We start from the raw sequence: 13,120 nt of genomic DNA, 5'->3' as shown, positions 1-13,120 counted from the left end.
ACAATCTTAGTATTAACAATAGATAGTATACTGAGAGTAGCTAACTAGCCACAGCTAAAATACATTAAATATATTGTATTATTATATAAATCTACTTACAGTATCTCTTTCACATTTTGTACATTTTTGGTATAACATTCCACACTATTTTGGTTCAGTGTGCATTGCAGGTGCCAAGATGGAGACATCTTTTGTTGCAATTCATGCTGATTAGTGGCCGGTGAAGGTCGACTCCTGTTTTCCTAGCCTCCCTAGCTTTTCCCTTTTGAGAACCTTTTCAGCTGGTTGTACGGTGTGAGAAAAGTTCACAGCTAATTACATTGGTTAGTTAAAAGTTTAGGCACAATTATCAACACTTTTCAAGGCGCGACATGATGGGGCATAAAAACTTAGCAGACACGCCCACCGCCGCCCACTATATAAGACCAACGCTAAGGTCTGACCACAAACAGTTCCAATTTGAAAATTCTGTGTAAAGTTCCCGAAAAAAGTGAAATAAAATGGAAACGGCAAGGGATAATACAGGCAGGACCTTTATGGAATTGATGCGAGTGCCAGTACAGTTCTACAGGACCATTGGAGAGGATATCTATGCCCATCGTTCAACAAATCCCCTAAAATCGCTGATCTTTAAAATCTACCTATATGCGGGATTTATAAATTTCAATCTGCTGGTGATCGGTGAACTAGTGTTCTTCTACAACTCGATTCAGGACTTTGAAACCATTCGAATGGCCTTTGCCGTGGCTCCATGTATTGGATTTTCCCTGGTTGCCGATTTTAAACAAGCTGCCATGATCAGAGGCAAGAAGACACTAATAATGCTGCTCGATGATTTGGAGGACATGCATCCAAAAACTCTGGCAAAACAAAAGGAATATAAGTTGGCGGACTTTGAAAAGACCATGAAACGTGTGATCAATATATTCACGTTCCTCTGCTTGGCATATACGACTACGTTCTCCTTTTATCCGGCCATCAAGGCCTCGGTGAAATTCAATTTCTTGGGCTACGATACCTTTGATCGTAATTTTGGTTTCCTCATCTGGTTTCCCTTCGATGCCACAAGAAATAATTTGATCTACTGGATCATGTACTGGGATATTGCTCATGGGGCCTATCTAGCGGGTATTGCTTTTCTCTGCGCCGATCTCCTGCTCGTCGTGGTCATTACCCAGATTTGTATGCACTTCAACTATATATCTATGCGACTGGAGAATCATCCATGTAATTCGAACGAGGACAAAGAGAACATTGACTTCCTTATTGGCATTATCAGATACCACGACAAGTGCCTTAAGTGAGTGAATTATACTTCAATATATTGTGAATTCATATAAAGCTATTAATATTTCTTCAGACTCTGCGAACACGTCAACGATCTCTATAGTTTCTCTTTGCTGCTTAATTTCCTAATGGCTTCCATGCAGATTTGCTTCATAGCCTTTCAGGTCACCGAGTCAACAGTGGAAGTGATTATTATTTATTGCATTTTCTTGATGACCTCTATGGTTCAGGTGTTTATGGTGTGCTACTATGGAGACTCTTTAATTGCCACGGTAAGATTCAAATAAAATAAATACCCAGCATTCTATTTACCCAACATTTGTAGAGTCTGAAAGTGGGAGATGCCGCTTACAATCAAAAGTGGTTTCAGTGCAGCAAATCATATTGCACCATGTTGAAGTTACTAATCATGAGAAGTCAGAAACCAGCTTCAATAAGACCGCCGACATTTCCGCCCATATCTTTGGTTACCTATATGAAGGTTTACAGGAATCCTAAACAATTTGTAATATTGCTACTAAAATTACCTTTTCTAGGTCATCAGCATGTCGTATCAATTTTTCGCCTTGCTTAGAACCACATACAGCAATAATTGAATTAGTAAAGAGCCTCTCTCTGCACTTCTCAAATCAGCCACTTGCTGCGAATCGAATCGTTAAAGGGATTCAGGGATAATCAGAATCTCTTCAACAATCTACTCCCAACACAGCTCTTGCCTGCAAATCAACGCCAATCGCTACATCTAAGGCATTCGAACTTAATGACGCCCTCGACACGCTTTGATAATATTTAATTAAAAATCGCATTTAAAATTAATAAGCTTAAATGGAGACCAATAGCGCCTGGCCGAGCACGAAAATCCGGCATACGAGCCAAACAAAATGGTATTTTTTTTTCAAAAGGAATATTACAGCACCGTTTCACATAAAAAAGCGCCAAGAACGGGGACGCAAATAAAAGCAGCAAATGGGGATACCAACCAACCAAAAAAAGAGAACTCCCCATTCTGACCTGGTAATAAAAGGAACAACATAAAACGCAATCACAATCATCGACAATAATCTGGCAGCAACAACCAACAAAAAAATGCTTATTATAAAATTTCACAGTTTTTCAATGAGCAAAAAGGAGGAGCAGAGCGGAGGTGGGTGTGGCAAAAAGTGGGCGAGTGTGAGGGGGTGGAATGGCAATGGCTTTTCAAAATCATAATGGCAGCTAGTAACAAGAGTTTTGTGTGCAAATAAGTGGGCGGGGGTGGTATAAAAATTTGTTTCGCCATGGCGGCCAACCGATCAGAGTCGGAGCTGGCAAATACCACGTCAGCAGGAGATGCCCTCCATGTCCCAACTTTCTATGCACTGGGAAAAACGCAATGCAGCTTTAAAGTGATCTTAAATAAGAAGTAGGCCCTTTAGTAGTCCTTTAGTCCTACAAAAATGATGCAAATAATTTTAGAGGCGCTGAAAACTTATTTCATTATGTGTTTGAAAAAGCGATGTTGAAGTTCCAACGCTTCAATAATTTGTAGTTTGCACAAAATAAATATTGAAAACTTGTTATTTTATAACTAAAACTCATTATTTTCTAAAAAAAAAAATAAAAAAATGTTTATATAACATTACAAACTTAAATACATTAAACAGAAAAGGGAACATGATTATGTCAAAGTAAATATGTATTTTCCAGTGAAAATATTATAGCCCGCTTTATATATATATATATCTAGAGTATAATATTTTACAACCCTGTGACATTCTGTAAATTTTTATTTGATTTTAGTTATTATTAATTTGTATTATTAATTTATATTATTAATTTGTTCTCAGTGTACAACTCCGATGTGCACGTCACGCGCGACCACTTAAAAAACCTTGGGCACCCAGCCACCCACTGCCTCATCGTGCCCCCACCCCTTGGACCTCATCCCCATCCCCATTGGCCCAGGCCCCCTGCCCCACAGTTCGTTGCATTTTCCCTTAACAGGCCGTTAGTCGTTATTATTTTGGTCCATTGACGCTGCGGGCCATTGCTATATAGTGTATACACAAGGCGAAGAAGCGAGTGCTGTGTGTATATAATGGCTCCTGCATATAAAAGAGGGAGAGGGGAACGGTAAGGTCCTTATGTACCACCCCCAGGATATGGACTCGAACTCGAACTCGGACCATCCACCCTCAGTGACGTTGATGTCCCGTATTGGAATCGCGTTCGTTTCGTTTTGGTCCTGCTCTTGGTCCTTGGTCCTTGTCCTCCTCATCGCCATCACCATCATCATCATCATCAGGAGCAGAAGCAGGAGCAGGAGCAGGAGCAGCAGGACGAAACTTTGGAGGGGGGCACAGGCACACTCTGAACCACCAGGAGGGCAATTTTTATAATTTTAGTCTCGTTTGCTTTGAATTTACTTTTTATTTTCTTTTTTCTCTCCAGCTCTGTTTCTTTTCAAGCTTCCCTTGGCGTGACTCCTCCCTTCCTTCAGACCTTCAGGACTTGTGTCCTGGCGGGTGGATGCTGTTTTTTCTACATTCCCCCCACACCCTCCCCACACCCGATTTCATCGGCTTGTTTCTTTTCTAACATTTCTTGTCAGCCAGCGGAGACAGACAGAGACGGATGAACTGGTGGTGAGCGAGAGGGCCCACGCAGATTTACTTATGTCCTTTGTATTGGTTTCAGTTGACGCCCTTCAACTCCCACCATCGCGTGCAAAATGGCGTTGAGTTGACGGTATTGATTTTTGATTTATGGCCGATTTGCCTTGCTTATGCCAGGATTGCGGACTCACTGTACAGGGCCAACAAGGCGGCTAATGTCAGGCCAATGATTAGTCATTGGCGAGTCAACTGTACTGGAGGTGCATTATAAAAAAAAGAAGTGAAATCTAGAGGCAAATAAATATTTTTAGTTGAACACACTTTAAAGTTCGACAAAATGTCCAATTATCAAAAATCACATTAAATTCTATATTGTATTTAGTATTTTTAAAGTTAAGCATAGAATTAAGTTTAGCATTCTCTTATATTAGAAATATTCTTAAATAATATTATTTAGTCAAACATATTACGGCAATGTCATAAGTTACTAGATGTCTTATAAGACAAACATTCTACACAATTAGGCAAATTATCTTGTGTTGTTTTACCTTCTTTCAAGTTCCCATCCTCGGTTCATTAAAAATGTCTGATGTCCTTTTATCGAACAGTCCTTTTCAGCCCATCGCGTCAACTCTTGTTGCTGATCATATTTCCTGTCGCGTTTTTTTTCCCATCACGGCAAACATTTCGTTTCGTCTTTTTAGAAATCAGAGGAGTGGAAAAAAATTACTGATATTAACTACGCAAAGACGCAAAGAAATCTTTTTATTTTGTCCAGCGCTCAGCTCATCAGCTTTTAATTTTATACTCATCCCTGGGACGCAGGACTCCGCATTTCTCAGCAAAGTCCTGGACTCAGTGTCCTGAGTTTAAGACTCAGTCTCGTGGCAACTGGCGCTAATGAGATCCGAGCGAGGAGGCCAGGCAACTTTCCATTACGATGAGTTTTTCCAGCTTTTTTGCGACGCTTTTGCTTCGCCTTCCTTGTTGTGTTTCGTCCTGGAACCTTTGTGTGCGAGATGGCTCGCCGTTCTCCCCATAGGACAGCAAATGTCCTTTGGCTTGTTAAGAAAATGTCGCTCTCTAATGCCCAACAAGGGAGGAGAGGGGTGGTTCTGGAGCGGAATATACTGGGGGCCACGACTGACTAGTTGACGTTGTTGTTCTTCCTTCGTCGCGCTCTTAAATTAGAAAAATGTAAATTTATTTTAATTAAGATAAATAAGTAACAAAATGTTTTATGGAAATTACGTTAACAAGGCGTAGACAAGGGGGGAGTTGGCTGGTGATGGGTGGTGATGGGTGGCACTTTCGACCATTACTGCACAAGGACCAAGGGGGTCGGGGACAGCAGGACAACTGCTTTAGCATGCAAATACACATAATCAGCAGGCAGCAGGCAAACAGCTAACAACAAGCATGGAAAAAAAGCAAAGGACCTCCCACCTCTCTGGAAAATGGAATTATTTTTTCCATTTGTATATTCCGCCACTTTTTACTTTTTATGGCTTTGTTGAAAACTTTTCCCGACTGTGCGCTCGTTTGTTTTTCGCATTTTTATGAACATTTTTGCCCCATCTTTATTTTTTTTATTTATTAACATCGATCGATGAGTGATTCCTGTTTATATTGGCATTGATTACCCATGTACACACACTTTCGACCGCCACTGTTATCGACACTCGTCCGATGCAGAAACTTTTAATTGAGTGCCCCGCACCAAGGATTTAACAATTAATAAAATATTTCTCTGTTCTTGTTCAAATTAATCAGAGAATTAACAAAGCAAAAAATGTGTATTTATGGGAAAAGTTTCAAAAGTACACTTGCTATTGACTGGCATTTTTTCATATATTATTTTCAACGCTTTAAAAAGAAATTTAATGAAATTTCATATTCCATTTGATCTTAAATGTGGCATTGTCTTTTCCGCAATGAAAGCTTGTTTGTAATACACATATTGTAATTCCCAAATGCATCTTACAGTCATTTTACCATGACTACAGTTTTAATAAGTTACTTTTCTTTATATATTGGTTTTTTCCATTAGCACCCAATTAGAATTTTTGTTGTCTAAGTGCTCTGTCATACTTGATGTCATTATGGCTATAATTAAGTTTTCGGCTTCATGTTACTTGTCCTCAAGTGCGTTCTAATTTTCTTAGCTTTAGCAAAACCGCCTGAGGAAACCCAGCGGCAACCACTTGGACACCTCATCCTTCGCATTTTTCATACTGATACTCCAATGACTTCTGCTCAGACTGCAGCATACTTTTCGAGCTTAATGGTTTAAATATTTACTCGTAATTAAAATTCAGCTTTATGCACGTCAAGTGCATAATCACAGACCAAACCAGACCGGGCAAGGCCATTGAGACAATTTTTTCGAGCCCAGAGAGCTGACACCGCCTGAAAAAGTGGATGTCCAAGGATTCAGATGTGCTGGTGCACACTGAGCTGCTGGAAACGGAGGGCTGATGAAGGAGCAGATGGAGGAGCAGACGGAGAAGCAGTTGGAGTTGGAGTAGCTGGATCAGAAAGAGCTGGAGCTGGAGCCAACATGGACGGCATTAGCCGTGGGGCGGAGTAAGCAACTGAAGATTATGTCGCCCCCAAAGTAAATGAAACTTATGCGCAAATTACACAAGTCAGTTGACTAGCATCTACACAAAAACACTGCAGATGATGAGTATATTAATTGTATTAAACATAAATATATATATATATTATAAACATTTTGTAGCTGCACAATTGTTAATGTATTTATGTATTATTTATTTTTTAAACTAAGTAATTTCCTTTAATTTATATAAAACAGGAGCCATTCACATCATATGATGACTTTCCAGTAATATTTTTTAATATTTGATTAATTATCTTAATTGCCATTTTCGCGGTGCATTTCGCCTTCCTCTGCGGCTGACTATCCACTCGAGGCGGCGTCAGCACTGGTCCTGCTCATAATTAAAACCCGAGCTGAATGAAATCGCATAAAATGAATTAAACATTTTAAGGCTATTTAGGGGCGTAGGTATGTAGGTGTAAGGAGGGGGCGTGGCCGCGGATGCTATTGCTCTTGGGACAATTGCAGCGTTAAATGAAATATTAATGGCACGAATGTCGGTAAGGAGCGGCAAGGCTCCCTCCCCGCTTCTTTGGCTCTAATAACGCGATGTTCCCATCCAGGACGAAGGAACGAGGATTTCGGCATAGAGCAGGGGAAGCTTTTAATGATATATTTTCCTCGGTATTTCTCTTTTTTATTTTGTGCAACTGCTACCGCTGTTGTTTTGCACACACACATAGAGAGTTTTTCAAGTGCATCATTATTTGTTGCAAATGGAGGCTGGCGGTGGTACAAAATAAAAAATCAGAGAAAGGGATTGCGGAGGCTGTGCAAATTCAATGCGCTGCATTTTTAATCCCAACGCAAGGTTTTTCTCCTCTTCTCAATGCCTCAGCTCAAGTGCATGCCACACCCCCAGTTCTTCCATCGCCCTGCACTTCATATGCAAACATTTATGATGACGTTGAAAAAGGGGGCGTGTGGGGGGCGGGGCCGCTGTGGCTCGCACAAAGGTGGCCCACCCAGCTTTTGTTTCCTTCGGTGGAGGCATGTGTGTTTGTGTGTTTGTGTCGAGTGCAGGCCGCATAATGGGATGTCTGATGAAGCTCTTAGTCGGCATAATTACTTTTTTTTTAGCGTTTTTCACTCGCTCTCCCCGAGTCGGCAAAGCAAATGATACTCTACAGGGTTTACACGCAGCCTCAAACCCCACAGGTGCCCCTCGCAGGGCGGGACAATCAATCGGAGGCGGTTCCAAATTAAAAGGACTAGGTCAAAAGTGCCGCCGCAAAGTGGCACTCAAATGGTACCAAAGGTAGATAATTTCACTGTCACTGCAAAGTGCTCATGAGTGAGCCATAGAAATGATGTTCTTCAAGCGAAAGATATAGCTGCCAAATTTGTCTAATTTTTTTTTTGCGAAAACCGAAAAAGTAAAACAGTCTTTTTTTTTTAGCTGTTACGCCGATTGAAAATATCCGATTTTATCCAAAAAATATTTTATTTAGATTTTTTGATAAAAGATAATCCTTTTTTTTTTGATAGCAGTAAAAATAGTTGTCCAAATGTGGAATGCCATACCTCGTTGAATTCGTAACAAAATTCCCTATCGATCCATGTACATACATTGAAATGCTAATTTTTGGCCATTTTTTGCAAATTTTGATGATGGTACGCCTTATCGAAAATGCGAAAATTTGTCAAATTTTTTTTTTCGAAAAACAAAAAAGTTGGGATAGACATAGTTAGCTTTGTTTATTAGCCGCACAAAACAGTCTTTATTTTAGCTGTGCGACCAATTTTGGCCATGTTATGGCGAAAACGCCGATTGAAAACAGCCGATTTTTCACAAAAAATATTTTTTTCGATTTTTGATAAAAAAATAATCCGTTTTTTTTCGATAGCAGTAAAAATAGTTGTCCAAAAGTGGAATGCCATACCTCGTTGAATTCGTAACAAAATTCCCTATCGATCCATGTACATACATAGATATGCTAATTTTTTGCCATTTTTCGCAAATTTTGATGATGGTACCCCTTATCGAAAATGCGAAAATTTGTCAAATTTTTTTTTTTCGAAAAACAAAAAAGTTGGGATAGACATAGTTAGCTTTGTTTATTAGCCGCACAAAACAGTCTTTATTTTAGCTGTGCCAAGTTATGGCGAAAACGCCGATTGAAAATATCCGATTTTTTACAAAATTTGTTTTTTCTATTTTTTGATTAAAAATAATCCGTTTTTTTTCGATAGCAGTAAAAATAGTTGTCCAAAAGTGGAATGCCATACCCCATTGAATTCGAAACAAAATTTCCTATCCACATGAGCTCAAAAAAAGAAAATGTAATTTTTTTCCATTTTTTCAAATTTTGATGATGGTATTTGAGAATGGTAATAAATATTTTATGGAACTGGTACTACACTTAAAATGAATAATTTAATCAATGCTGTTAGTTATTAAATCCACCCTTTTAAACTTCCTACCATTCATTCGTGTGTTGACAAATATGATTTGTTTACAAAATTTGTTATATATCAAGCAATAATTTAAATACTTAAACATTTACCTACCATGCAGCAGGATGATGTGAATAAAGAAACAGTCTTTTGTCGCTAATGAGGAGTTCTAAGCAATCGATTTAGGAAGAAATAGCGAAACAGCAGGAGGTGCGCGAGCACTTGAGAGCCAATTAAAAATGTGTAAATAATTTCTACGGCAATTACGAACCTCAGACAAAGGACCTCATTCGAATGTGAGTTTCGAGGGGAACACACTCGCAAGGATGGCGAACCTGTAGCCAGGACCACCAGGTCTCAAGGAAGCGAATTTATGGCAACTGCATTAGCATAGAATGAGCGGGATTTGGGATGGGATTGTCGAGTGGAGAGAGGCCTAAGAAAAGGACCGCTGGCAAATCATAAGCATAAATCGTGGGAAACGACGGCGGCGGTAGCAATATTCAAATTAGACGGAATGTCACTTCACAGGACACACAGGACACAATCCGGAGCCGAAGGATAATGCGGCATTAGGCACTAAGGCAACAGTTTTGTCAACGCGGTTCGGTTCGGTGAAAGGGTGAAGTAATACAATCAAAAAAAAAAGGTGAAAGATGAATGCCTCGTAATGAATGGAGATCGGTTGGTGACTGGCGTTTGCCGATTGTGTTCTCACAATGTGGCGATCATCTCTGTTTTCTATTTTTTAGTTTCCGTGTTTGGGATTCTGATTGCGATTGTGTCAAGAGGGGCCCAAAGAATGCTGATCTACTTCCCCTACCTCCCTACAGCGATTTTAATTGAAATCCTACCTGAATTCACCCGAAACTTGTCCAGCTGCATCCCAAAAAGGGGTTTAATTTATTCCCTGTCCCGGGATATTCAAATGCGAAATAGATCAAATATTTTTATAAAAAATACCACAATAATTCGTCAAGGAAACCGGTCGAACCGGTTCCATATCATGCAATGTTATTCTTCTTTAGAAAGGCAGCCCATCTAAGCAAAAGTAACAGTTTAAACGCAAAGGATCAGGGATTATTAAAAGAAACATTCAAAGCCTTGAAACTGTTTCGGCTCTGGATTTATGATGCTGGTTTGAACTATTTCAAGTTAGTAAAATAATAAATTAAGAAATCCTAAGAATAAAGAAAATCTAATACGAAATTGTGTATTGTTAAACAATAATAGTACAATAATGTAATACATTCAAGTGGCTAAAGTTACATTTTTAACGAATGTCAAATTCGTTGTTACCTCTCTCAACTATTTTTACAATTATTTCTGCCAGCAGCTGGATGAAATTCTCCATTTCTGTGGCAACTTAATTTACGCTGAAATCCATTTGACTTTATCTGACATTCCAATCAAGTCGTCTAAAAATTTGTTGAACAAAAAATTATAATAGAATGTGAAAAAAATGGAGAAACTTGCCAACGGTCACGTCGTACAACTTTTGTAACAAATTTTTTTTCCAGGCCCCGTTCATTGTCATTTTTTTAAGGATTTTTTTCCTTGTTTTCGGCGAGGCGTTGATGAGAAGGGGAATCCCTCCTGGGTTTTCGGTCTCTGAATTCCGCCGATGATCGTGGGGTGGCACTGGGCTAATGGGCAAATGCCCACCCCTCGTTTTTTCCACGTACTGAAATAATTCAATTGTTCGTGCCGCACAGAAAGCGACGCGGAAAAATTAAAATAGTGAGGAACACAACACCAAATGCAAAAAAAACAAGAGAAAATGCCGAAAAAAATCCTTCGTCCTGGCAACAATATTGTGCTGCGTACTTATGGTCTATATAGGTGAATATGTATACCTCATGGCAACGGTTTCCCTTCCCCCTGCCCCCCCTTCCACTGCCTTACGCACATAATTTCCGGTTGGTTTTTATTAAAATCTTTTTTTCCCATTTTTTTTTGTCATTTGCTTTTTTCTCTTTTGGAATCACATGCTGACATATTCTCTTTCAACAATAAAGGACCCGAAAAGGATGCCAAAAAAAACAGAAAATTTGTAATTTTATAGTCAAACTGTAACAATTTTTGGTGTCCTCCTTACGGGGTGCTCTGTTCACTGGAAATGAAATGAAATTAAAATAAAAAAGCGCTCGCTTTATGCTCTATAAATTTTAATGTAAATGGATTTTGGCCTGTTGTTGTTTTCTCTGGTCGTTTCGCCCCGCTTTGCTCACGCTTGTTAGCTTAAAAGCGCATTGCCACTGACAAGCTGTCGGCTGCATTTAGTGTTATAAATTTTGACTCAAAGTAGCGTACAAAAAATCGGACTTTAATGCCCCCCGCTCTTGTCGAGTGGAAATCTAGATCCGGTGAAGCGAATTCGGATAAATGCCGCGGGACAGTACTTTGGGAAATGTGCTTACAGCTAGAATATACTATTCAAAATCTAGAAAGTTCACTAATGAAAATGGTTACGCATAGATATATAAGATCTAGACTCTGTAACGATGATCCTTGTCAATAAAAAAACAAACTAAATCAAACTAATCTCAATGGTTTAATTCAATAATGAAAATTAGAAAATGTCAAAATAAAAAACTTGTTCTCAACTGAGTTTGTTCTATTAAAAAATATTAGTGAAAGTCATTTTCCGTTTAATTACTTAGGTCCTCGATAAATCTACCATAATACCATTTTCATCTACTTCTTTCCAAGCTTAGAGCCCATTTATCTCCTCTCGAATTCAGTTGATTAATAGAGCTTGGCAAACCATTAACTATCCACCAATTAAGGCGACATTTTCCGGTAGATTTCCCCGCTTAGACAACTTCATCAGCATCCATCAAAATCGTCCACTAACTTGAAACCGCATTAATCTGTTTGGCAACGTGAGAACATCAATCAACCAGCGTCGGGGGAAAAAAAAGATGGAAAAATAGCAACAGGAGGATGGCTTCTATATCTATTTTCCTCCCTCCAGTTTCACCATTTTCCACGTATTCTTTTTTGCAAAATTTATTGACAAACAAATGGGATTTTGACGGTAGGAAGTCAATAAAGCAGAGTCACAAAATTGTCAGTTTCAAGTGCTCGAGCAAATTTCACAATCAACAAAAGTGGACGGCAAAAAAGTAAGCCTATTAACCTTTTTCTCCTCCGCTAAAATACAAAAAAAAAAAAAAAACAAAAGATAAAAAAAACTGTGAGGGGTTGCACCCCTGCTGAATCTCACCCCTGGCACAAAGTCAGGGCAAAGGGTTCAGAGTTCAGGGTTCGGGGTTCGATCAATGCTCACTTAGCGGCTGTTGTTGCTGCTACAATTTTGGCCACTTTTGTTGCACTGATCGATTGTGCGGTTCCCTATTGATTGGGATATTGATTGTTGATACTCTCATTAGGAACGAACAGTATTCTGTGCGCAGGGCTGGGGGTTTTGACAAATTATCACCCCTAAGGGCTTTCCCCGCCCATCGCCGCCAATTTGCTGCTCATAATTGCATTGTCTGTGGCAGCCAAGTAATTATTTTAATACTTTAATTTGCCACCTGAGTTCATTGGCGCCTCCGGTGGGCTTTTCCGACCCCACTTTTCTGACCCTTTTGTGTGTCCCCGCCTCTTGAGGCCACGGATGCCAAATGAAAATGCCGCAGACGCAGCCAAGCCAACCAGAAGAAGTTCGTTTCAGCCAAAAAGCTGAGCGGGAAAAACCGTAAAAAATAGAAATAGATGTACAGTCACCAAAGCGAGAGTCTTTCCCTACGTTCAAGAAAATGAACCCTTCAAAATTAAGATTAAAAATAGACATACACTTATTTGTTTTAGAAATAACTTATTTAAAGTAAACAGATATAAATCAAAGTCCTCTTCTCAATTTGAATGATTTGAAATTGATTTAACATAATATAGTTTCAATAAGATATCTTAAATGAATTGATAGTTTTTTTTATATTTAACTTTATAACGAAGGATAGCTGCATTTTCATTTGAGTTGAGTTGCACTCCAGAAAAAAGTGCACCTCTCCTTGCGCATCAATTTCACTTGCAGCTCATCTGAGAGTTCTTGTGGCTGACTCCCCTTCGGGGATTTCATTAAAAAATGCCTCAGCTTTTCCATTTGCCATTGCCACATTTGCAAACCGCAGAAAGTCAGAGGAAAAGCGAAGAGAACGGTATAAATGCAGTTTGTGGCAGGGGAGGCTCCAAATGAAAATGCCTTTAAGCC

General features: G+C 39.3%; 1 protein-coding gene across 1 annotated transcript; it reads left to right on the top strand.

The window, feature by feature from the left end:
- Positions 1-498: 498 nt before the first annotated feature.
- Positions 499-1,898, top strand: LOC120448817 (odorant receptor 67c). The gene is made up of 4 exons (XM_039631015.1): positions 499-1,300; positions 1,361-1,559; positions 1,613-1,768; positions 1,824-1,898. The coding sequence occupies exons 1-4, from the start codon at positions 501-503 to the stop codon at positions 1,881-1,883; spliced, it is 1,215 nt and encodes a 404-aa protein (XP_039486949.1). The 5' UTR covers positions 499-500; the 3' UTR covers positions 1,884-1,898.
- The last annotated feature ends 11,222 nt before the right edge of the window (positions 1,899-13,120 follow it).

Source organism: Drosophila santomea, chromosome 3L (genome assembly GCF_016746245.2).
Source record: "Drosophila santomea strain STO CAGO 1482 chromosome 3L, Prin_Dsan_1.1, whole genome shotgun sequence".
In the NCBI taxonomy this organism is placed as follows: domain Eukaryota; kingdom Metazoa; phylum Arthropoda; class Insecta; order Diptera; family Drosophilidae; genus Drosophila; species Drosophila santomea.
Note: the sequence above shows the minus strand (reverse complement) of the source record. Positions and strands in the feature narration are given on the sequence as shown.

Excerpts from the sequence above, each read along its gene's own strand:
- LOC120448817 (XM_039631015.1), top strand. The coding sequence starts at position 501 with ATGGAAACGGCAAGGGATAATACAGGCAGGACCTTTATGGAATTGATG. Across the intron at positions 1,301-1,360 it reads TACCACGACAAGTGCCTTAA|ACTCTGCGAACACGTCAACG; the intron begins GTGAGTGAATTA and ends ATATTTCTTCAG. Across the intron at positions 1,769-1,823 it reads CTTTGGTTACCTATATGAAG|GTCATCAGCATGTCGTATCA; the intron begins GTTTACAGGAAT and ends TACCTTTTCTAG.